Source organism: Periophthalmus magnuspinnatus, chromosome 24 (assembly GCF_009829125.3).
Source record: "Periophthalmus magnuspinnatus isolate fPerMag1 chromosome 24, fPerMag1.2.pri, whole genome shotgun sequence".
NCBI classification, from domain to species: Eukaryota; Metazoa; Chordata; class Actinopteri; order Gobiiformes; family Gobiidae; genus Periophthalmus; species Periophthalmus magnuspinnatus.
In genome coordinates, this window is record NC_047149.1 from 25084828 (window position 1) to 25111037 (window position 26210).

The 26210-nt window shown below is 43.4% G+C and overlaps 1 protein-coding gene across 1 annotated transcript in view; it reads left to right on the plus strand.

Annotated features, from left to right (window-relative positions):
* The window catches only part of LOC117393057 (1-phosphatidylinositol 4,5-bisphosphate phosphodiesterase beta-1), a 328875-nt gene extending 304904 nt beyond the window's left edge, over positions 1 to 23971 (plus strand). Inside the window, exon 33 of the mRNA XM_033991233.2 lies at positions 23676 to 23971. Coding sequence (XP_033847124.1) covers positions 23676 to 23894 — 219 coding nt within the window. The 3' untranslated portion in view covers positions 23895 to 23971. The remainder of the gene's footprint in view (positions 1 to 23675) is intronic.
* The last annotated feature ends 2239 nt before the right edge of the window (positions 23972 to 26210 follow it).

Here is a 26210-nt window from a genome sequence, read left to right on the forward strand (position 1 = left end):
CCATATTGGATTGGACAGAATATTTTGCCACACAACTCAATCCTCGTACTTTGGAACTGGCAGTGGCTTAGGTGGTTGTGTGTTCGCCCGCCAACCCCAAGGTCAACGGTTCAATCCAGGCTCTAATATGTGCGTTTACTGCCGTTGTGTCCTTAGGCAAGACACTTCTTCACCTGTTTTGTCTGTGTGTGCTGCGTGGGAGAGAATTATGTAAATACTTAAATATCTATCCAAGGCATTATTATTACTTTAAGTTGTATTATGTAACTTTTCTAGTGGAGTTTGCACCATCTGCTTGTCTCCATGGGGATGTCATTGCTTTGCCTGGAATGTTCCGCAGCATGGCATTAAAACCGATCTATCTCGCGTTTATTGAGTTGCGGAAGTTTTATTGCTGTAAAATTTGTTTGGTTGTTTTTCTACAAATTTGACTTGAAACGTGGCCTGGTTGTGTAAGCTGCTGGTCTCCATAGAAACGGTCAATGCTTCACTGTGGAACATTCCAGGCAAGGCAACGACAGCTCCATGGAGACAAGCAGATAGTGACAGAAAAGTTGCATAGTGCAGCTTTGAAGTGCGTCACAACTGTCAGTGTTGTTGTGATACTAAAATTTCACTCCTTTTCGATACTAAGGAATTGACTCGATACTCGATACTCGATACTGCTTCCGATACCACAATGATAATAAAAAACACTCTTTATTTAGACAATAGAATGAGATTTTCCACATTAAACGGCAGTAGTTTGTGTTTTATTCCCATGTGGCTTTATATTTGTGTCTAATAGTCTCAGAAGAAGAGGAACGAGAGAGAGGAGGGAGGAGACAGAGGAGAGGAAAGAAGAGAGGGAAAGAGGAGGGACGAAGAGGAGAGGAACAAGGAGGGATAGACAGAAGACAAGGAGAGGGGAAGGAAAGAAAGAGGCTAAAGGAATGTGGGGACAGAGAGAGACAGAGAGAAAGAATGAGAGAGAGAGACAGAGAGAGAGGCAGAGAGAGAGATATGGGGGAATAAGGACAGGGAGAGGGGAAAGAGAGAGTAACAGAGAAAAGGGAGAGATATGAGGAGACAAGGGGGGAGGAAAGAAACAGGGTAAAGGAATGTATGGACAGAGAGAGAGAGGGAGAAAGAGAGCGAGAGAGATGGGGAGTAAAAGCAGAGAGAGGGGGAAGAGAGAGTAAGAGAGAAAAGGGAGAGATACGAGGAGGGATAGAGGGAAGACAAGGAAAGGGGGAGGAAAAGAAGAGGGTGAAGGAATGTGGGGACAGAGACAGACAGAGAGAAAGAAAGAGAGAGAGACAGAGACACAGATAGAGAGAATGAGAGAGAGACAGAGAGAGAAAGGTGGGGGAATAAGGACAGGGAGAGGGGAAAGAGAGAGTAGACAGAGTAACAGAGAAAAGGGAGAGATATGAGGAGACAAGGGGGAAGATGAGGAGAGGGGGAGGAAAGAAACAGGGTAAAGGAATGTATGGACAGAGAGAGAGAGACAGAGAGAGGGAGAAAGAGAGAGCGAGAGAGATGGGGAGTAAGAGCAGAGAGAGGGGAAAGAGAGAGTAAGAGAGAAAAGGGAGAGATACAAGGAGGGATAAAGGGAAGACGAGGAAAGGGGGAGGAAAAGAAGAGGGTGAAGGAATGTGGGGACAGAGACAGACAGAGAGAAAGAGAGAGAGACAGAGAGAGAAAGATGGGGGGAATAAGGGCAGGGAGAGGAGAAAGAGAGAGTAGACAGAGTAACAGAGAAAAGGGAGAGATATGAGGAGACAAGGGGGAAGATGAGGAGAGGGGGAGGAAAGAAACAGGGTAAAGGAATGTATGGACAGAGAGAGAGAGACAGAGACAGAAAGAAAGAGAGAGAGACAGAGAGAGAGAAATGGGGGAATAAGGACAGGGAGAGGGGAAAGAGAGAGTAACAGAGAAAAGGGAGAGATATGAGGAGACAAGGGGGGAGGAAAGAAACAGGGTAAAGGAATGTATGGACAGAGAGAGAGAGAAAGAGAGCGAGAGAGATGAGGGGGGTAAAAGCAGAGAGAGGAGGAAGAGAGAGTAAGAGAGAAAAGGGAGAGATACGAGGAGGGATAAAGAGAAGACGAGGAAAGGGGGAGGAAAAAAGGGTGAAGGAATGTGGGGACAGAGAGAGACAGAGAGATAGAAAGAGAGAGAGACCAGAGACACAGATAGAGAGAATGAGAGAGAGACAGAGAGAGAAAGGTGGGGGAATAAGGACAGGGAGAGGGGAAAGAGAGAGTAGACAGAGTAACAGAGAAAAGGGAGAGATATGAGGAGACAAGGGGGAAGATGAGGAGAGGGGGAGGAAAGAAACAGGGTAAAGGAATGTATGGACAGAGAGAGGGAGAAAGCGAGAGCGAGAGAGATGGGGAGTAAGAGCAGAGAGAGGGGGAAGAGAGAGTAAGAGAGAAAAGGGAGAGATACGAGGAGGGATAGAGGGAAGACGAGGAAAGGGGGAGGAAAAAAAGAGAGTGAAGGAATGTAGGGAAACGAAAAGAGAGAGAAAGTTCTTAGTGGTCCGTGGTGTATATACTTGTACTTATACTACTAAAGACATCTAGGAAAGATTTATTTCTGTGCTGTGAACCAGATTTTTTAAAATATCGAAACCTGCTCAGATTAGTATCGATACAAGTTTTAGTATCGTTTAGTTTTTTGGTCTTATCTTGCTTTTCATAATTAAACGTTGGATCCTAGTCCTGTATATTTTTTCTACCAGACTTGAGCCATTTTCACCCAAAAAGTCGACTACGTCCGTATAATCTTTTCCAGTTGTCTTTTCTCGCTTATCGTCCTCAATCTAAACCCATCCCCACGTAGTTCAAAAACACAAGATAACGGCGCACGTTTCAGGCCTAACCTCCGCCGCTGAACCGGGCCATTTAGGGTATGGCTCGTTACGTAAAAGCGGGAGGAGGAACGCGGCGACACGCGGCTTCCATACTTCCTCGGTCTGCGGGAATGTTTTGTAAAATGTGTTGTGGATTAGAAGATGGATGATTGGAGAGGATGAGGAGGAGGAGGAGGAGGAGGAGGGGGGGCAGGGGCTTTCTGTTACCCGCCGTTCGCGCTCCAATCACGGGCACGCTCCGTTCACGTCTGTCCGTCCCTCCGCGTTGCGTTAGACCGGAGCTGTGCGGCGAGGCGAATGCTGATGAGTCTGATGTCCTTCGCACGTGTCCTTTAGTGAGATCGGGCAGTTTATCGTTATCGAAATCGAAATTTGAGTAGGCGCAAAGACCATATGTGTCAAACTCAAGGCCCCCGGGTCAAATGTGGCCCTCCGCATCATTTTATGTGGCCCTCGACAGGATAAATTAAAAGGTTTGATGGTCTTAAAGTGTCATTTTATCAAGAGTTAGTCATATTTTTACATCTTTTTAATATTTGAATAACTTGAATAAGTCATAAATACAGAAACAGTTAATTAACAAGTTAAAAAAAAGTAGTTAGATTTATTTTACAACTGGCCCTTTGAGGTTAGCCATTTTGCTGATGTGGCCCTCGGTTAAAATGTGTTTGACGCCCCTGATTTAGACAGTAGAAGAAGAAAATACTCTGTGTTTACTGAAAAAACCTTGATGTACTTCAAATTTAGACGGAAACATGTTCTGAAATGCATGGGGTTCTTGGTTTAATTTAGCGGTTAATATTTAAATCCGCTCTCAGATGTTTAAAATGTGAACTATATATGACACAAAATGGACTTCAGTGAGCGTTAAGTCGTGTTCTAACGCTGTTACCTCATCAAAAACAGACCTGGAGTTGTGTTTTGCTTCATTCACACATGTTTGAGTCACACTTTATTACTAACTACTCTCTACTCTGTTCCACCTTGTGATGTCATGACGTGGTAGTTTTCAAGTTAACGTCTACTTTTTACCTTTTGCGCGGTAGAAATCTGCAATTCCACGGCTAAAATCATCCAGACGATTCTAATGAAGGTGTGTGGAGTTTACAAACACAGTGGAGCACTTCCTGTATTACCACTTGATGACATCACAAGGTGGAACGGCGTTTTTTTCTCATCCTAATAATGCAGGGTTTGTGCGTTAAACGTGTGAATGAAACAAAACACAACTCCAGGTCTGTGTGTGATGAGCAAACGACATTAGAACAACACAACCTTTACAACATTTCACAATTTTCAGAGACCAGAGCTGTCACAGTAACGCTAACACCAACTAGCATGCTAGCAGTGCACTTTTTGATTGTTTGACTATTAAATGTTTTATACTGTAAATATACACAGACAGTACATAGTGGACATATTTTCACTTCAAGAGCTGCTTATAAACTGCTCAAATCATCAACATTTTTGAGATTTGAGGCCAAAAAAATAAAAAAAAAAGGTCACACACTCTAATTATTCGATTTTGCTTCTCCAACGTCACAGATTTATTTCCATCCAGTGTTGCATTATTTTTTCACCTGTTGTGTTGATTCTGGTCGAGTCTGACGCTGCTCAAAGCTTCTCCAGCTCGTCCCAAAGATTCTCAATGGGGTTAAGGTCTGGACTCTGTGGAGGACGATCCATGTGTGAAAATGATGTCTCTGTCTCTCCCTCTCTAATTCTCTCTCTTTCTGCTGCTTCCTCTCTCTGCTTCTCTTTCTCTCTCTGCCCCCGCCTCTCTCTTTCCCTCTCTGCTTTTATTTCTCTCTCTTCCTCTCTCTCTCCCTCTCTCTCTATCTCTCTCTGCTTTCTCTCTCTCTGCCTCTGTTTTTCCCTCTCTCTCTGCTTTCTCTCTCCCTCCCTCCCTCTCTCCCTCTTTCTCTCTGTCTGTCTCTCTCTGCTTTCTCCCTCCCTCTTTCTTTCTCTGCTTTCTCTCTCTCTGCCTCTGTTGCTCCCTCTCTCTCTCTGCTTTCTCTCTCCCTCTTTCTCTCTATCTCTCTCTCCCTGCCTCCTTCCCTCTGTCTCTCTCTCTGTCTCTCTCTCTCTGTCTCTCTCTCTGCTTTCTCTCTCCCTCCCTCTCCCTCCCTCCCTCCCTCCCTCCTTCTCTCTCTCTCTCTCTCTCTGTCTCTCTCTCTCTGCTTTCTCCCTCCCTCCCTCTTTCTCTCTCTGCTTTCTCTCTCCCTCTTTCTCTCTCTCTCTCCCTTTCTCTTTCTCTCTCCCTTGCTCTCTTTCTCCCCCCTCTCTGCTTTCTCTGTCTGTCTCTCTCTGCTTCTCCTTCTCTCTCCCTCTCAGCCTCCCTTTCTCTCCCTTCTTCTCCCTCTTTCTCCTCCTCTCTCTGTCTCATGCTCCTGATCCTCTCTTTCACAATTTGATCCCGATGAATCCTGGCATTGTCGTCTTGGAATACGCCCGTGTCACCAGGGAAGAACAAATCCACTGATGGAATAACCTGGTCATTCAGTTTATTCAGGTGTCAGCTGACCTCATTCTGCTGAACCTAGACCAGACCAACTGCAGGAGGAGACGACCTGTTTGCTTAGTTAAATCCACTTTTTTGGTGTATTTCTTGGCCAGGCAGTGTATTTAACTTCACAACTGGAAGAACATTTTGCACTTTTCACTTTTCAGAATATGTACGTCTCTTAGCGTTCTTGTATTTTGTTTAACGGTCACATTTTTATACAGCGTTTTTCCACCTTTAAGTCACTAAAAAAACGCTTTACATCAAGGAACCGCTCACCCATTCATCTGTGGGAGCTGGAATCGCACCGCCAACCTGTGAGTCTACAGGTCTGACCGCTCTACCGATGTCGAGAGCGGGATTCGAACCGGCAACCTTCAGATCAGCGGACAATCCTTCTACCAACTACAGAATGGTAGAGTAAGAAGAAACAGAAAAACGATAATTGGAACCATGAATATTTTACACCAAATCAAACATTCATTTTCAGATTTGGACTGACTTTAACCGGTGTGGATTTAGATTTTTTCGCCGCGCTCTTTAACGCTGGAAAAGCAGACGTCCAGATGCCCCGGTGATGGGGACAGAGCGTTGACCTCGTCTCATTAGTGGGACAGATCGTGAGCGGCTCGGGTCTCGTGGAGAAGCGTCTGGGGAGGTCAGGAACTCAAGGTCAATGCATATGTTTATTTTAAACTCAAGAGCGCACACAGAACATTTAAAGCTGCGCTGTGTGACTTTTCTGGAAGAACTGAAGAAGCGGCGTGGACGAGGAGCAGCCAAACGTCTTCACTCTTGCAACGTTTTTGTCCAGTTGACGGATTTAACTTTTAGCTTTCACTTTTCTGGAAGCGATTCTGACAACTTCTTCTGCTCGTCTGTGCGGAGATTCTGTTATTTGGCTTGGAAAGTTCCACAGTATGGCATTTAATTTTTCAATATATAACATTTTATGAGCAGAAGTAACCCAATTTAGATTTTTTCACCACTTTTGGTCCATCGAAAAACACAAATAATTGGATGAGCAGTGAAACATCTTCACTCCTACAACGATTTTTCCACTTTTTATTATTCAATTCTTTTTATTGATTTTTAAACACTTTTGAATATTACACAAAAATACAACAGGACAGCAATGGAGAAAAAAAAACACCTATGCATAAATAATTAGGTTAGAATTGGACGAACTGATCAGTTTTGATGAGAAAACAAAGATTATACATCAATATCAAGATCAAATACAAAAGAATTAATATAGTGGTTGCATAATTACATAAATAAATAGCATATAATAAATAAATAAATAAATAGCATATAATAAATACAAAAAATAAATAGCATATAATAAATAAATAAAATAAAAAATAAATAGCATATAATGAATACATAAAATAAATAAATAGCATATAATAAATAAATACAATAAATAAATAAATAAATAAATAGCATATAATAAATAAATAAATAAATAAAATAAATAGCATATAATAAATAAATAAATAAAATAAAAAATAAATAGCATATAATGAATACATAAAATAAATAAATAGCATATAATAAATAAATACAATAAATAAATAAATAAATAAATAGCATATAATAAATAAATAAATAAATAGCATATAATAAATACAAAAAATAAATAGCATATAATAAGTAAATAAAATAAAAAATAAATAGCATATAATGAATACATAAAATAAATAAATAGCATATAATAAATAAATACAATAAATAAATAAATAAATAGCATATAATAAATAAATAAATAAATAAATAAAATAAATAGCATATAATAAATAAATAAATAAAATAAAAAATAAATAGCATATAATGAATAAATAAAATAAATAAATAGCATATAATAAATAAATACAATAAATACATAAATAAATAGCATATAATAAATCAATTAAATAAATAAATAAATAGAATATAATAAATATTCTGTGTCCTCTGTAAATTATTTAAATTTGCAAGGAGCCATCTGTACATCATGGCAACGGACAACAGATGAAAACTAGCCTCTTGGCTAATTCTGGCATGTTAAACAGTTATTGTTGGTCAACATTCACTGTCCGCTATAAATAAAATAAATAAAAAATAAAAAAAAATACTAATAAAAATAAAAAACTAATAAAAAATGCTAATACAACAAATGATTAAAAAATATAAATAAATAATGGGAAATTTAAGACAAAATTAGAAGGTGAAATAAGTGGGCTATGTGCTTAGTTCAGATTCAAAATAAAGGAGGAAATGCTGCCAGGTCTTATGACACTTTTGAACTGATCTGTTCACAGTACATCTCAAGTGTTTAAATGAGACACGACTTCTTCCTCCCAAAGCTTAAAAGATGGTGAGGCTGCTGCATCCGCCTGGTGAGGGGTCAGTGGGATATTTGACGGCACAACCCCAAAACAAGGCCAGGATTTGTCCCGCTGACAGATTTAAACTTCGTCTTTTGCTGTTGACCTGGACGACTGAGGGATTAGACGGACACATGTGAGATAGAATGTGATCGCGGAGGAAACACTGACGATCTGGCAGCGTGTGTAGGATCCTTGGTCTTTTTTTTACTCCCGAGGTGGAGGTTTGATCGCTGATTGGCTGCAGGTGTGTAGTGGGTGGTACCAAAGTCTCCTCGCAGCTCCAGAAAACAGAAGAAAGGCGGAAGACGGCACAGAAAACACAGACGGACTGGGATCTTAACAGTCTTAAATGTTCGTATTAACCCTCTACATGATCCTGGTGTTTTTATTTCACTATTGTGTCTGTAAATCAAGATATGAACATTAATAACAGACAAATCAGGCGCCTTCTTTCCCCGAGGCTGCTCCCGTTAGCGTTAGCAACATGTTTGATTGACAGCGTTGCTAAGCTGTGGGTGACGTCACACTCGCTCGGTCTTCTTCGTTATAAAGTCTATGGACGGCGCTGGACCTCGGGGGGGCGTGTGCGTGTCCAGCTAATGCCGTTTGATTTTGACACTTTGACATTTTCTCTTTCATGTTTTATTCACTAGATGCAATTATACTTTGAAACATATTTGGTTTGATTATGCTCAGGTCTCGTCAAGGTGGATTGGTGCGAGCGAACGATCTGTCTTCAGTCTGTGGTTTCCTCTTTTTCACGTTTCTGCTGTAGCCCCATAAAAGGCTCCAGTGTCTGTTTTTGAAAAGGTCATGAGGTTGGTCTTTTTTAAACAGACTGGTGAGTTCAAATGGAAAACGAACAGTAAATAAGCTAAAATCTGGTTGTATTTTTACTCATTTTTCATGCAACAAACAGTTTTATATCCCAGATTCTTTTTTTTATTTTTTTTATTTTGAAGGGTTTTTTTAATATATATTTTTTTGTTATTTTGAGGGGTTTTTTTGTGTGTTTTTTTTCTTTTTTTTGTTATTTTGATTTGTGTTTTTTGTTATTTTGAGTTTATTTTTTGTTATTTTTATTATCATTTCTTTTAGTTGTTTTTAGTTTTGAGGTTGTTGGTTTTTTTTTGTTTTTTTTCTTTATTAGTTTAGTTAATTTGAGGTTTTTTGTTTGTTTTTTATTTATTTTGAGTTGTTTTTTTTTTTGTTTTTTTTTTTTAACTGTGTCCTCTCTCTGTCTCTGCTGCTTCAGACTCGTTTTGGTCTTAAATGTTCGTATTAACCCTCTACATGATCCTGGGGTTTTTATTTCACTATTGTGTCTGTAAATATGAATATGAACATTAATAACAGACAAATTAGGTGCCTTCTTTCCCCAAAGTTGCTCCTCCTAGCGTTAGCAACAGACCCCGCTCCTTGTTAAACCAGGGATGCTATCTTCAACAGCCTCGCCCCTGATTGGCTCTTTGGTTGCTATGATACTCACGATCGAAATTCCCAACGTGGAACTCTTCTCCAAACTCACCTCTATAACTGCTAACCTCGATGAGCTTCATTTGACTGGAGCCGAACTCTCTTAGTCCACTTCTTTATACAGTTTATGGTCAAAAGGAGTCCCCCAAGGGTCAGTGCTTGGTCCTCTCCTGTTCGTCCTCTACATTCTCCCACTTGGCAACATAATCTGTCGTCATCGTCTCTGTTTTCACTGCTACACTGACGACATTCAGCACTTGCTATAGATTTAAATCTCAATATCTGTAAATAGGCTGAAAAAATCCATATGAGACCATCGCTAATACACGCGCAGTATTTGATTTTCATAGTATAGTACGTGATATTTCGCTGTCTTAGACTTAATGTCATGGCTCAAAGCAAAGATTTAAATTACGTGTCTTCTGAGGACTCCTGCTTCTCCCTGGACAGAGCCTGAAAATGGGGACAGCTGTGGAGAGGGTCACACACACACACACACACGTTGAGTTTCCATACTTCTTGGGCACATTACATTGACTTACATTCATTTCCTGTTTGACTGATCCTAACCGTAACTTAACCTAAACCGTTACGTTAACCTATTTTAACCCATATCTGAACTTTAAAACTAATAATACAGGAATTACATTATGGGGACCGAAGTTTTGTCCCTATAAAGGAGACAAGTCCCCATAACGTAAGTGCGAGCACAGATTTTAGTCCCCACAGTTGATGCTAACCTTATCCATAGTCACTACTTGCCTAAACTTAACCTAAATCCTTACATTAATCGAGTTTAAAGCTCATATCTGAACTTTAAAACATATTATCGATCTAATAATACAGGAATTACATTATGGGGACTGAAGTTTTGTCCCTATAAAGGAGACAAGTCCCCATAATGTAAGTGCGAGTACAGATTGTAGTCCCCACAGTGTGATACATACCTGTCTACACACACAATCCTAATGTAACCACGACGTTAACTTGACGTAATCATTACTTGCCCAACCTAAATATATGAACTTTAAAACAACCGCCGCACTTGCTACCGGGCCGCACAAAAACAGTAAATAATTTATCAGCGACCGCATCTTCTCCGACGTAACTTCCGCCCGTCCCTCATGACACGATAATAAGCTCGTCCGTAGATATATGATGAAAATCCTGAGAGGAAATCGCAACAGAAATCTATTTGATATAACGGCGAGTTTATTCTATCTGTGCCGGATCTGCTCTTGTCTCCGTGACGACGTGTCCCGTACAACACATCAGACACGACGCGCAAAAGTAGAGCCGCAAGCGAGAGAAAATGAACCAAAACAAAAGTCTTTGGAGAGCGTTTTAACAAAAGGGAAAAGGACGACCGAGGAGCCAGAAGAGGAGACTACGACCTCCGAGAAAAAGAAAGATAAATTTAACAGAAACGCCAGGAATCCTACGTAAAATCTGGGTTTGTCGCTACAGGTGAGTCTCACGCGCTGAGTCCGATCTGCGTAATATGCGGGAAAAGCAAACGAGGCAATGAAACCTTCACAAACTACTGTCCGTGAAAATAAAACCTACATTATTCCGGTCCGTTTGTGCAAAAAAGGTTCGGGACCGTTGCTTTAAAACATATTATTGATCTATTAATACACGAATTACATCACGGGAAGCACATTAGAGAAGGCCGGTCCCCACAACGTAAGTGTGAGTACAGATTGTAGTCCCCACAGTGTGATACGTACCCGCCCACACACAGAGTTGTATTTTAAGACGAGGAGGGAGCGCCGGGACCACAGGGCTTTGTTGACAGATGATGGGTCTTACAGAGCAGGGAAACGGGGCGTGGAGAGTCCTGCCGGGAGACTCCCAACTGAAACAGGAGCAGGGAGACGGACGGGACTGCTCCACATGAAGACGCACGTTATACGGAGATTTGTACAAGTAATTTACGTATTTATATTTAACCAGGACGCAGTTTAAAGGCACCTCGTGTAGTTTTCTGGAGGATGGATCCATCACCTGCCTGTGTGCTATTACTTTACCCAGAATATTCCGCAATATGGCATTAAATCTGTCCTTCTTTAGTTAAGTGTTCCATTTCTGAGTGTGTTTTCAGAATCTAAGAGGGAGAAAGAAGAGAGGGAGAAAGAAGAGGAGAGAGAAAGGAGAGAGAGAAAGAGAGGAGAGGGAGAGAGAGGAGAGAGAAAGAGGAGAGAGAGAAAGAGAGGAGAGAGGGAGAAAGAGGAGAGAAGAGAGCAAGAGCAGAGGGAGAAAGAGGAGAGAGAGAAAGAGAGGAGAGGGAGAAGGAAGAGAGGGAGAAGGAGGAGAGGGAGAAGGAGGAGAGGGAGAAAGGAGAGGGAGAAAGGAGAGGGAGAAAGGAGAGGGAGAAAGGAGAGGGAGAAAGAAGAGAGGGAGAAAGAGAGGAGAGGGAGAAAGAGGAGAGGGAGAAAGAGGAGAGGGAGAAAGAAGAGAGGGAGAAAGAGGAGAGAGAAAGAGGAGAGGGAGAAAGAAGAGAGGGAGAAAGAGGAGAGAGAAAGAGGAGAGGGAGAAAGAGAGAAAGAGGAGAGAGAGAAAGATGAGAGGGAGAAAGAGAGGGGAGCGTGTTTTCAGAGTCTAATAAAACAGGATATTTACTTAAAAGTGCACGATGTGGCTTTTCTCTTGGCTCGTCCGTCATCTACTTGTTTCCATGGCGATGTTTTGGCGTTGGAATGTTCCCTGGCCTGGCTTTAAACATTACAGGTGTTTTGTTTAGCTAAAAAAAAAATAGATAGAAAAGCTCTGCATTCAGATCAGGTCAACGTTAAATCTCTCAGACCTGCACTCGCTCCTCATGTTTATGTTGGCGTGTTGGCAGAGTGGTTGGCATCTCTCCTAATCACACACAAACACACACAAACGCACACAAACGCACACAAACGCACAAACACACACTCTCAGTGAGGACCTGGCGTCCTCTGTCTCGTCTGTGCCAGGCTGTGTCTGACAGAGAGTGTAGTGCAAACAGTTAGCGCATCATGAGCTACAAACTTAACTCGTTTTAATGTTTATGATTTTTTTCCTGCAATTTTGTTTGACAAGAATCACAACATCCCTCCCTCCTTCTCCCCCTCTATCTCTCCTTCTTTCTCTGTCCCTCTGTCCCATCACTCCCTCTCTCTCCCCTACCTCGTTCCGTCAGTTTGTTCCTCCCTTCCTTTCTCCCTCCTTCTCTCTCCCCCTTCCTCCCTGCCTCTCTCTCACCCCCACTCCCGTCTCCCTCCCTTTTTCCCTCTCTCCATCCCTCCATCCCTCTCTACCTCACTGTTCTCTCCCTTCATCCTTTTATCCCTTTCTCCTTTCCTCTTTTCATCCTCTCTCTCTTCCTCCCTCCATCCCTCCCTTGCTCCCTCCCTTTTTGAGCCCCTCCCTCCCTCTCCCTTTCTTTCTATCTCTCCCCCTTCCTTCTCTTCCTTCCTCCCTCCCTCCCACCTCTCTCCCTCCCTCTTTCCATCACTCCATTCCTCTCTCTCTCTCTTCTTCTCTGTCCCCCTCCCTCCGTACCTCTCACTCTCCCCACCTCCCTCCATCTTTCCCTCCTTCTATCTCTCCTTCCCTGCCTCCCTCTTTCCCTCCCTCTTCTCTTCTTCTCCCCCTCCATCTCTTCCTCTCTCTCCCTCCCTCTTCTCTCTCTCCCCCTCTTCCTCCCTCCCTCCCTCCCTCTCTCTTCTCCCCCTCCCTCTTTTTCTCTTCCTCCTTTCCTCTCTCTTTCCTTCTCTCCCTCTCTATCCTCTCCCTCCATCTTCATCCCTCCATCCCACCATCTCTCCCTCTTTCCCTCTCTCTCTCTCCCTCTTCTCTCTCTCCCTCTCCATTCCTCCATCCACCCCTCTCTCCCTCTCTTCCTCCATCTCTCTTTCCCTCTCTCCCTCTCCATCCCTCCGTCCCACCATCTCTCCCTCTTTCCCTCTCTCCCTCTTCTCTCCCTCTCCATCCCTTCATTCCCCGCTCTCTCCATCCCTCCGTCCCTCCCTCTCTCCCTCCCATAAGTAGGTCATGTGCAGTGCCAGGCTCAAGGGGGCGGGGCTTGAGCAGAGGCAGGGGACGAGCAAACGGCGTCGTTAGCCATCTGGATCTGATGGAGAGAAAGAAGAGAGAAAGAAGAGAGGGAGAAAGAAGAGGGAGAAAGAAGAGAGGGAGAAAGAGAGGAGAGAGAGAAAGAAGAGGGGGAGGAAGAAGAGAGGGAGAAAGAGAGGTGAGAGGGAGAAAGAGAGGGAGGAAGAGAGGAGAGAGAGAAAGAAAAGAGAGGGAGAAAGAGGTGAGAGGGAGAAAGAGAGGGAGGAAGAGAGGGGAGAGAGAAAGAGAAGAGAGGGAGAAAGAGAGGAGAGGGAGAAAGAGGTGAGAGGGAGAAAGAGAGGGAGGAAGAGAGGAGAGGGAGAAGGAGAGGGAGGAAGAGAGGGGAGAGAGAAAGAGAAGAGAGGGAGAAAGAGAGGAGAGGGAGAAAGAGGTGAGAGGGAGAAAGAGGTGAGAGGGAGAAAGAGAGGGAGGAAGAGAGGAGAGAGAGAAAGAGAAGAGAAGGAGAAAGAAGAGAGGGAGAAAGAGAGGGAGGAAGAGAGGGGAGAGAGAAAGAGAAGAGAGGGAGAAAGAGAGGAGAGGGAGAAAGAGGTGAGAGGGAGAAAGAGGTGAGAGGGAGAAAGAGAGGGAGGAAGAGAGGAGAGAGAGAAAGAGAGGAGAGGGAGAAAGAGGAGAGAGAGAAAGAAGAGGGGGAGAAAGAAGAGAGGGAGAAAGAGGAGAGAGAGAAAGAAGAGGGGGAGAAAGAAGAGAGGGAGAAAGAGGTGAGAGAGAAAGAGGGAGAAAGAAGAGAGGCAGAAAGAAGAGAGGTAGAAAGAAGAGAGGAGAGGGAGAAAGAGAGGTGAGAGAGAAAGAAGAGAGGGAGAGAGAGGGAGAAAGAGAGGAGAGAGAGCAAGAGGAGAGGGAGACATAGGAGAGGGAGAAAGGAGAGGGGGAAAGATGAGAGAGAGAAAGAGGGATGAGAGCGAGAGGGATAGGAGGCTTCAGACAAGGTGCCCTTCAGACGCTCGAGGCAACAGTTGAACCAGACAACGCCGTGTAGAATAAAGATGCACTACGGAACTTTCGTGGTGGTGGTTGTGGCCTCCTAACAGTAGTAACATCTCCACGGAGACGAGCAGGTGTCAGAGTCTCCACAAGAAAAGTTCCGCAGTGCATCTTTAAGTATCAGTATGACACGTTTGTTTTTTGTTTTTTTAAAGGGCCCGTGTTACGCTATTTTCTGATCTGTTCTAATGCCGTTTCCTCGTCAGAAACAGACCTGGAGTTGTGTTTTGTTTCACTCACACATGTTTAACACACAAACCTGAATATTTACGCTGAGAAAACGCTCTGTTCCACCTCGTGATGTCATCATGTGGCGATACAGGAAGTGCTCTTAAGCCCGTTCTTTATTAAAATTAATTTGTTTGTAGTTTGTAAATAACAGAATAGGCACATTACCACTACTAACTACTATCTACTACCTACTACTACCAACTACTACTAATACTACCTACTACTACTAATACTACTACTAATGTCTACTACTACTACTAACTACTACTACTACTGCTACTACTACTGTTATAATATCATTTCCTCATCAAAAACAGACCTGGAGTTGTGTTTTGTTTCATTCACACATGTTTAACGCACAAACCCTGCATATTTACGCTGAGAAAACGCTCTGTTCCACCTTGTGATGTCATCATGTGGCGATACAGGAAGTGCCCCATTGTGTTTTTAAACTCCACACACCTTCATTTCTAGAATCATTCGGATCATTTCAGCTTCTGGAATTGGAATTATCTCTCCTCAAGTAAAGGTAAAAGGAGCTGTTCACCTGAAAACTACCACTTGATGACATCACAAGGTGGAACAGAGCGTTTTGAGGTTTGGAGATGTAACAGACGAATAATAAAGTGTGACTCAAACATGTGAATGAAACAAAACACAACTCCAGGTGTGTTTTTGACGAGGTGACACTTTTATAACACGACTTAAACCTCAAACGAGTTCATTTTGTGTCATAAAATCTTTCTCTCTGCTTTAACGTCTCTCCGTTTCGTTTCTCGCCGCTCGCTCTCCTGAAGCGGCGAGACCCTCTGGCCCCATTAGACGACGCGCTTCAATCTCCTCCACTATAATCGAGTTGATCTAAAGCTGCACTACGGGACATTTGAGTGCTTCAGATGAGCACTTGTTCCGCTGGGGCTCCTCTCATGCGAAATGGATTTGCCCTTTCGTCAAGACAAGAGGACGGCGGAGGAAATTAGAAAACCGCCCGGAGCGAGGACTCATTGACCTTTGACCTTCTGCAGCCGGGCGCCATAGTGATTAAGGTTAAGATTAGAGAAGTTTGGGTTCGTTTAATAGAGCGTTGGGTTCATTACCTGAGGTGTTATGTTCTGTAGGATCTGTGTGGAGCTTTTCTGTTGTGTCTCCATGGCGATGTTATTGATTTGACTGGAATGTTGCGCAGTGTGGCTTTAAGTTTGATTATTTTGTATTTATCCAACTGCAGGTGTTTTTATTTGTGAGTGGGCAAGGGCAGAGCTAAAGCAGAACTAAAACAGGACTAAAACTGGACTAAACAAGGACTAAAACTGGACTAAAACTTGACTAAACCAGGACTAAAACTAGACTGAACAAGGACTAAAACTGGACTAAACAAGGACTAAAACTGGACTAAACCAGGACTAAAACTGGACTAAAACTTGACTAAACCAGGACTAAAACTAGACTGAACAAGGACTAAAACTGGACTAAAACTGGACTAAACCAGGACTAAAACTGGACTAAACAAGGACTAAAACTGGACTAAACCAGGACTAAAACTGGACTAAAACTTGACTAAACCAGGACTAAAACTAGACTGAACAAGGACTAAAACTGGACTAAACAAGGACTAAAACTGGACTAAACCAGGACTAAAACTGGACTAAAACTTGACTAAACCAGGACTAAAACTAGACTGAACAAGCACTAAAACTGGACTAAACCAGGACTAAAACTGGACTAAACAAGGACTAAAACTGGACTAAACCAGGACTAAAACTGGACTAAACCAGGACTAAAACTGGACTAAACAAGGACTAAAACTGGACTAAACCAGGACTAAAACTAGACTGAACAAGCACTAAAACTGGACTAAACCAGGACTAAAACTGGACTAAACAAGGACTAAAACTGGACTAAACCAGGACTAAAACTGGACTAAACCAGGACTAAAACTGGACTAAACAAGGACTAAAACTGGACTAAACCAGGACTAAAACTGGACTAAACAAGGACTAAAACTGGACTAAACCAGGACTAAACAAGGACTAAAACTGGACTGAACCAGGACTAAACAAGGACTAAAACTGGACTAAACCAGGACTAAAACTGGACTAAAACTGGACTAAAACTGGACTAAACAAGGGCTAAAACTGGACTGAACAAGGACTAAAACAGGACTAAACCAGGACTAAAATTGGACTGAACAAGGACTAAAACTGGACTAAACCAGGACTAAAACTGGACTAAACGAGGACTAAATCAAGACTAGACCAGGACTAAAGCAGGACTAAAACTGGACTAAACGAGGACTAAAACTGGACTAAACGAGGACTAAATCAAGACTAGACCAGGACTAAAGCAGGACTAAAACTGGACTAAAACTGGACTAAAGCAGGACTAAAACTGGACTAAAACTGGACTAAAACTGAACTTAAACTGGACTAAAGCCTTTTCACAGATCCAACCTGTAACTTTGACATAGATTGCAAACATCTTGTCTTCATGGAGTTACAGACGTTTAATGCCATACTGTGGATTTCTCAGTGTTGGTGTGGATAATGTGCCTATAATGGATTACCCCAAAAACACCAGCTACAGTCATTACATTTTTCTTGTTCATTCTTCAGTGTTTGAAAAATACACAACTTACACAACTTGAAATATTCAGTGCATAATAATAGAGCACATAAATGAAGTACAACAGTAAACAATACATTGGTTATGAATTTTTATTTTTTTTTATCAAAATACATTTAATCACATTTTAAAGGAAACGTTCTTTCCATCAAAATGTTACTAAATGCACATTGTTGTCAAATTTTGGGACAAATGATAAGGTTGTTGCTTTCAGGGCGTAATTCAAGCAAATATATGCATTTTAACACATTTTAAAGGAAACGTTCTTTCCATCAAAATGGCTGTAAATGCACATGTTTGTCAAATTGGGTCTAATAAGAAGTGAACGCCCTCCTCACTCTGGAGAAGAAGCGTGACAGGGTGGACTTGGGGCGGTTGTGGAAGGCTGTCAGAGCGTTATTGAGATGGGTCACAGTGGCTGCTTCAAAAGCTGAGGTGTCTGGTGCTTGAGCAGCCCTCAGGAGGGCGCCAGCGGAGCCATACTCTGCTTTAAGATGTTTGGCTGCTTTTTTGCCAATTTTCTGCATGTCTTTGAAGCTGAGGTCTCCATCAACAATGAGATGGTCCTTGATCTTTTTGTGCTGACTGACAGCCATTAGCATATGGTCATGACGACTGGGGCATCTAGCCATTTTAAAGACTTTTTTGACACATGCGTGTGTCAGGGTCAAGGACAGTCCATGTCCACAGGGTGGTGGAGCTGCATCGTTGGTCTCTGTTATGGTTGTTAAAACAGTGGCCAGTTCAGTTTTTTCTTTGTGCAGGACATCTTCAGCTGGACTCACTTCCCCGTTGTCCTCTGACTCAGGTGTGGTTTCACATGAGGCTGGTGTGGTGCTGGTCTGAGGTTCTATGGCCTGAGCCTGATGAAGGCTGCAGACCTCAGGCTCTTCTTCTTGGTGAGTGGTGGCTGGATTTGTTTCACACCAGTCTATGATGCCATCGCTTTCTCGCATGACTCCAATGAAGGCCAACTGGGACAGGACTTCCACAGGCAGCACCCGTAGGTTCACCGATGCAGGTTGGACCTCCTCCTGGGGCTCTGCATTTTCGTTGTTCTGTGATATTGGGTCCTGGGTAATCTCAGAGGACTGTTGTTCAGTTACTCCAGGTGAATGTTCCAGTTCATTTTCTTGTGGAAATTCAGATACAAATTCCTGAGGCTCTGGGGACGTTTCAGCATTTTCCAGTGACAACTCCTCTAGTTTGGACAAGTCACCGTGGGAAACTTCTGAGCCACATTCTCCTGTAATCTCCAGTAAGTCACTGTGGGCTGTTCCTGGTGTATCATCCTCAATTGTTTCAGGTGCTCCTTCCTCGGGCGGCGCCACGTCCTCGGGCGCGTCAGGTGCCATGTGGGGCTCTGAGGTTTTCTCTATCTGTCCCTCAAGTGTGGTGGCCTCGCTAACCTCAGGTCGGTGGACTGGGGTTGCTTCAGATGTCAACTCTCTACTATCTGAAGGTGCTTCAGGTTCACACCACTGGACTATGCCATGGTTGATCTGAATCACGCCCATTGTTTCCAACATTGGAAGGACATCTGGCTGCAGCAGGTGGAGGTGCAGTGTTTTAGATTGTTCTTCTGGACTAACGTTAGACGTGGCCTCCTCGCTAAGTGCTTCAGACAGTTGCAGGTCCACTGTTGAGGATTGTATCTCCTCGTCAGATTGGTTCCCTTGAGGAATTGAACAAGCATCTTCTGTTACTTGGTCCAGACACACGTTACTCTCTGTACTACACAGATTTGGGGAAACTGGAGCGGTGTTTTCCTGGGTACCATCCCGCTGCACTTTTTGGGGAGTTGGCTGTGGCTCGTTCAAAATGTATTTATAACCAAAAGAATTGAGCATTTTGACGGCAGCACCTGTTTTTGCCTCCTTCTTGGACTCACCTCTTCCCATCACAGTTTTATCTGCTACAGTCAGCTGGACGTGATAGATCGGAGGCTCGCGCTCAGTTTCCACTTCCACTACACTGTACTTTGGGGGCTTTCCACGCCACTTTGCTACCAGCATATCCAGGCACTGCACTGGGTTTTCTTTTGAGTTGAACGTGGGTAGTTCTCGCCAGCAGAAACCAGGAGGGCGTTTACCTTTTTTCCTGAACCTGCTGTAACTATTCTGCTCCTCGGGTGGAGGAGGTAGTTCGAGCAGGTCCTTTAGAATGCGTTGTGCTGCCAGCTTTTTTGCAAACGCTTTCGTCGGTGCTTCTGCTTCAGCAGAGAATTCTCCAACAGTTACACGAAAGGTGAAGATTCCATCATGGATGGGACCTTCTTTCTTCACCTCTTTAAAATTTACTTGCATGCAGTGTTTGCATGCTAGTTCATAGACTTGATTAACTTCATGTTTGTAGTTAATGTCTATCTTTTTCTGTAAAGGCATCGTATTCCCTCTGTAGCTTTCCATTTTAGCGGTTTAGTGGCTCTGCTAAAAAATGTGTTGTGTCTCTGCAGAAGATCTGGATAAATGACCTACAGACCGTGCTCACACTTACACAGGAGGGTGTGATTTGAGATGTGACATCATAAAGAATGGAATGGCGTTGTCATGGAGACCGTCGATGGGTTTGACATATGGAAATCCTGGACCGTTGCCATAGCAATAAACACATTCAAAACAAAATCCAAAATTGCTGCTACCTTCTCCTTCTCTGAACTCCTTTGATAGACCATTGTAGAATGGACATTCATCAGAACTTTTTTTCTTTCCTTTTTTTAAACACGTCACAATATTTCACATCAAATTTGAGGAATAAACCCTCAAATGACTTCAACATCAGTGCACTGTGTTCTGTAACCCCAGCGAGGGGCCCCGTATAACAGACCTGCAGTGATCCACGGGGTCAGAGATTTTAACTCTAGAGCAGACACAAGCACAACAGGTCTTCTTTAAAGCCCCACTGTGCAACATTTCTGGTGGTCATGTCACCTGCTTGTGTCCATGGAGATAAGTTCTATCCATGCGTTGGCACAGAAGCTGTATGTGCATATTGTTATTGTCTTTTTATTGAGTTAAATTATACACAGTGAGACAATGACCTTTTGTGGTCTCGCTGTTTCGCAGATTTTTTGTACAATTTTACCTGCTTTTTTACAGCGTCTGAACGTGCATTGTGTCGTGCATCCTGATTGGCTGTTGGACTGTAGACCATTGTGTCGTGCGTCCTGATTGGCTGTTGGACTGTAGACCATTGTGTCCTGCGTCCTGATTGGCTGTTGGACTGTAGACCATTGTCCATCAGTCTCCTCCGTGCCTTGTCTCCTGTCCAGTACAGAATGTGTTCAGACAAATTTACATAAACGTTGGATCGCAGTGTGACTCTGAAGTGCTGTACGTTTGCAATTTGTTTTCTCCCCGACAAAACCCACAATGTCGATGAAACGTTCTGCACCGACAAAGACGCCTACGAAGGTTTGAACTTTGAGAGTTTAAATGAGAGAGAAATGTGACAAAATGTTAACGCCTGTGTGAGAAAAGTGTATAAAGTGTGTGGTGAGGGGTTTTACAGACAAAAACAGGGAGAATAACTGTACAAAATAATAGCTGATACATTTTGTCTATTGCAGGTTATTTTTAGAACGTACAGTGGGGCACAGCCACCAATTGTGCAAGTTCTCCGACTTAAAAAGATGAGAGAGACCTGTAATTTTCATCTTAGTTTCACTTCAACTATGAGAGACAGAATGAGAAAAAAAAATCCAGAAAATTATATCTTATTTTCAAAGAATTTATTCGCAAATTATGATGGAAAATAAGTATTTGGTCAATAACAAAAGTTCATGTCTATGCTTTGTTATATGACCTTTGTTGGCAATGACAGAGGTCAAACTTAAGTCTCCAGAGGTTTTCACTGTTGCTGTAGTTTGGTCCTTTCCTCCTGCAGATCTCCTCTAGAGGAGTGATGTTTTGGGGCTGTCGCTGCCTTTGCTGATGGAAAGAGGTTTTCACTTAAAATCTCACGATATATCACCCCATTCATTCTTTCCTTTACGCGTCTCAGTCGTACTGTTCCCTTTGCAGAAAAACAGTCCCAAAGCATGATGTTTCCACCCTCATGCTTCACAGTAGGTCTGGTTTTCTTTGGATGCAACTCAGCATTCTTCCTCCAAACATGACAGTTGTGTTGTAATATTGTAGCTTTAATGGTCTAAAATGGTAAAGTTTAAACATGTGAATGAAACAACACAACTCCACGTCTGTTTTTGAGGAGGAAACAACATTAGAACAGATCAGAGAATAGTGTAACATGGGCCCTTTAAACTCTAGGTTGACTTGGACTAGCTAGCGCGCCGCTAACGTGCCGACCCTCCGTTGTTCTTAGCCATGTGCCTTAATTACTCCGTTCTCTGGGGAGGCTCAGAGTTAAACACAAAACTCAACATTACCTCAATTATTGGCCCAAAATGAATTTCATCCATTCTTCATGTGTAATCATGTAGGCCGCTTATGCCTGGGAGAAAAACAGCGTCTTATTTTCACTCTTCAACAAAAGGGAGGGGCCAAACACTCCCTCTCCCTCTCTCTCTGTCTACTTTTTCTCTTCCCTCTTTCTCTCTCCTTGTCACTCTTCCCTCCCTCTCGCCACTCTCACCTTGCATCTCTACAGGTAGCCTCGCCTCCCTCTCCTCGCTCCTTCTCGCCTCTCTCTATCTACTCCCACACCCTCCTCCTCTCTTTCCTCCCCTCTCTTCATCTCTCTCTCCTCTCTCTTTCTCCCTCCATCTCGCGCCCTCCCTTCCTCTCCCCCTCTCTCTTTCCCGCTCTCCTGTCTCTGTCTCTTCTCCCTCTCCTCTCTCTCCTCCCCCTCCTCTCTCTCCCTCTCTTCCTCCTCCTCTCTCTCTCCTCCCTCTCTCTCCCTCCTTCTCCTCCCTCTTCGCTCTCCCTCCCTCTGTCTCTCTCCCCCTCCCTCCCTTGCTCTGTCTTCCCTCCCTCTCTCCTCTCTTCCTTCTCTCCTCTCCTCCCTCCCTCTCCCTCTTCTCTCTCTCTCCCCACTACTGCTTTCTCTCTCCCTCTCTCTCCTCTCCCCTCTCTCCCTCTTCTCCTCTCCTCCCCCTCTCCCTCTCCTTCTCTTCCTCTCTCTCTTCTCTCATACCAGATGCTAATCGATCACATCATTAATAACACCTCTCATCCTCCCGTCCTCTCCTCCTCTCTTTCCCACTCTCCTGTCTCTGTCTCTTCTCCCTCTCCTCTCTCTTCCCTCTCTCTCCCCTCTCTCCTCTCCTCCCTCCCTCCTCTCCTCCCTCCCTCCTCTCCTCCCTCCCTCTCTCCCTTTCCCCTCTCCTTCTCCTCTCTGTCTCTCCCTCCTCTCTCTCTCTCCCCCCACTACTGCTCTCTCCCTCTCCCTCCTCCCCCCCTCTCTCTCCTCTCCTCTCCTCTACTTCTCTTCCTCTCTCTCTTTTCCTCTCATACCAGATGCTAATCGATCACATCATTAATAACACCTCTCCTCCTCTCGTCCTCTCATCCTCCCATCCTCTCCTCCTCTCATCCTCCCTTCCTCTCCTCCTCTCCTCCTCTCCTCCTCCCTTCCTCTCCTCCTCTCCTCCTCTCCTCCTCTCCTCCTCCCCTCCTCGCTCGTCCACATTACCCGGAGTAGCTGTGATGTGATTAGCCGCCGTCCTGATTGAAAAGGGGTTTTGGTGCTTTCATAAACAAATGTAATAATCACCGTTGCCATGGAGACGGGTTGTTACGCAGTTATGTCATCCCAGTTAATCTGCTTCTGTACAGAGACAATACAATAATATTGACAAGAGCAACAAATCATTTATTCAAGTATTGGCTTTTTTTTCGACTGATGGAGGCTCCTGAAACGGACGCTTAGGATGTTTTTGTGGTAGAGGTTACGTTTGGACACAGACTCTCGCTCAATACTTTTTTCTTTATTTTTAATACTTTCTACATTTATATACAAACACAAAACAGCAAATATATAAAGTAAGATATATGGAATTGTGTAGTAAAGTAAAAACAGGTAAATAACTGTTTTTTATATGTATATTTTACTTTCAAATCCTCAAAAAAGCCAATTTATTTCAGTTTTTTCTTTAATAATTCCATTTATCTTACTATTTAATGTCTTCTGTATGAATATAAAATGTAGAAAGTATGTTTGAGTGACACTTTATTATTAGTCTGCAACATCTCCAAACCTCAAAACGCTCTGTTCCACCTTGTGATGTCATCAAGTGGTAGTTTTCAAGTTAGCAGCTTCTTTTACCTTTAGTTCAGTAGTAGATTGGCAATTCCAGGGTTGAAACGATCCAGACGATTCCAGAAATGAAGGTGTGTGGAGTTTAAAAACACAGTGGAGCGCTTAATGTGTTACCACTTGATGACATCACAAGGTGGAACGGCGTGTTGTCAGTTTGAGAGAAGAACTCAGCCTAAATACGCAGTTGTTTACTACACGAAACACAACTCCACGTCTGTCTGCGATGGGCTCTTCACATCTCGCAGAGGTTTACCGTTACAAATAAAGCTTTACCCTGTAACATTTCCCCCTCTGTCTCCGCCCACAGCTGCAGAGCGATCTGGACCAGGAGTACCAGGACAAGTTCCGGCGGTTGCCCGTGGAGATCCAGGAGTTTGTTCAGGACAGCGGGAAAACCAAGCTCTGCGACGACGCCAAAATCCCGTCCTCTTCCTCCACGTCGGAAAAACTCACCCACAAAACGTCGCAGTCCGAAGACGACGCCGAGGAGGGCTCCACGGAAAAGGTCTACGACACGCCCCTTTAAGGACCTTGGTTTACGGACTGTACGGGGATAATTATTTGGAACTGCTGGATTTTATTTGGACGGTGCTATTTCTAACCGAGGAGGATTGAGAGGTGATTGAGTGAGTAGAAGCCCACCGGATCTTGTAAATAGGACTTTTTGTGTACTTGTACGTCCTTAAAGTGCATACGACGGGTTTGAATACTCGTTTACGTTCGTCGTTAACGCAATTACACTCAGATATTACAAAAAAAACTCTCCTTATTGTTTGACTTCCTGGTTAAACATGGACATAGAGGTGTTACCTAGCAACAGTGACATTAACAAGGGTCAAAACCATAGACTGTATAAAAAAAACCCTTAGCAACGCTGTCAATCAAACTGTTGCTAACGCTAACGGGAGCGACTTAGATTAGATTAGATTAGATAATACTTTATTGTCAGATCAGAGATCTGAAATTTGTCTTGCACATAAAAACAGTGGCTCCGTTGCTTCACATTAACATCACACATGCGACACAGACACGATACAAACATTAATTCAAGTCACTTTCTAGCACTTCAGGAAAAGAAGGCGCCGGATTTGTCTGTTATTAATGTTCATATCTTGATTTCTGGACAAAAATAGTGAAATTAAAACACCAGGATTACGTAAATATTTTAAAAGGAGCTCGGTCACACGGGAGGAGCTCGGAGTAAAGCCGCTGCTCCTCCTCATTGAGAGGACTGAACCAGGACTGTGCCAGGACTAAACCAGGACTGAACCAGGACTAAACCAGGACCAAACCAGGACCGAACCAGGACTAAACCAGGACTAAACCAGGACTAAACCAGGACTGAACCAGGACTGAACCAGGACTGAACCAGGACTGAACCAGGACTAAACCAGGACTAAACCAGGACTAAACCAGGACTGTACCAAAACTAAACCAGGACTGAACCAGGACTAAACCAGGACTAAACCAGGACTGTACCAAAACTAAACCATGACTGAACCAGGACTAAACCAGGACTGTACCAAAACCAAACCAGGACTGAACCAGGACTGAACCAGGACTAAACCAGGACTAAACCAGGACTAAACCAGGACTAAACCAGGACTAAACCAGGACTAAACCAGGACTAAACCAGGACAGGCTGCAGATTTGTCCAGAACTAATGCACATCCATTTGCAGAAAGAGTTCAAGTCTGTAGGGCTAGACCCGCTCAACTAAGGGACTAAGGGTCTCAACGGGAGGAGGTGGACGAAGTGTCTGGGGTGAGGGAGGTCTGGGAGTCCCTGCTTAAACCCCTGACCCCGCCAACTGTCCATGGAAAATGGTTGATTGGATGGATTTTAAGACCAAAATGATGAGTTTGACAGCAGCAATTACAGAGAGAGCAGCCACAGATTTTCAATAGAAAGTGAATTGGAGCCAGAGTTAAAGGAGCTCACTTCATAATTGGAACGTGGCGGCTAGCAGGTTATCTATGCCCATTTATATAAACAGTCTATGGTCAAAAACCTGCCTTTATTTTGTTAAATGAAGGTTCAAACGGGCAGAAAAATCACTTCCTTTTGCATAAATTAGTTCCTCATTTTAGTATTTTGTTGGTCGAGCGATACTGTTGTAGAAGTTGTAAAAGTCAGCGCTACTTCCTATATTTTTGTACTTTACTTCTCAATTTTTTCCCCCCACACAAACTGCCACTTAACTCACGTAAAACAAACCATCACAAACACTCACCGCAGGTACGAACGCGCCAAAACAAACCCGCGATTCAGAAAAAAACCCATAAAAACCTGTCGTATGCACTTGAACTTAATGTTGTCGTTCACCTGTTACGTTACGAAGCACTAACTATTTTGCAGGAACTTTATTTTACTTGAAGTATTGTTGCACAGAAGGGCAGGTGTGGTCGGGTTGTGTTGATTTGTCTGGTTTTCGTGCGGTTAGTGCTGGTCATGTGGTCAGTCTGGTGGTGCCACTGCGTTTCAGCACAAACGCTTCCACGTCTGAGAGGAACACGAGTCCGACCGGGTTCAGCTTTGTTCAACTGGGGCTTTTGTATCTTAGCAACGATTTGGAATTTTGGTTCTTTTCAACGACGCTCACTGTGCGATAAACGAACACAGAGAAAGATTTATATGCAGGAGTTAAAGGGATCGAAACGGCATTATGTTTCGGCAAGATTATAATGAGTTTTTCTTAAACTGTTGAACAAATTTGTCTTTAAATTAACAAAAATTTTAGTTTGTAGCTTGTAGTTTTTGGCTACGAACCATAGACTGTGTAAAGAAGTGGACTAAGTGAGTATGACGTCACCCACAGCGTTCACTTCAGTTAAATGAAGCT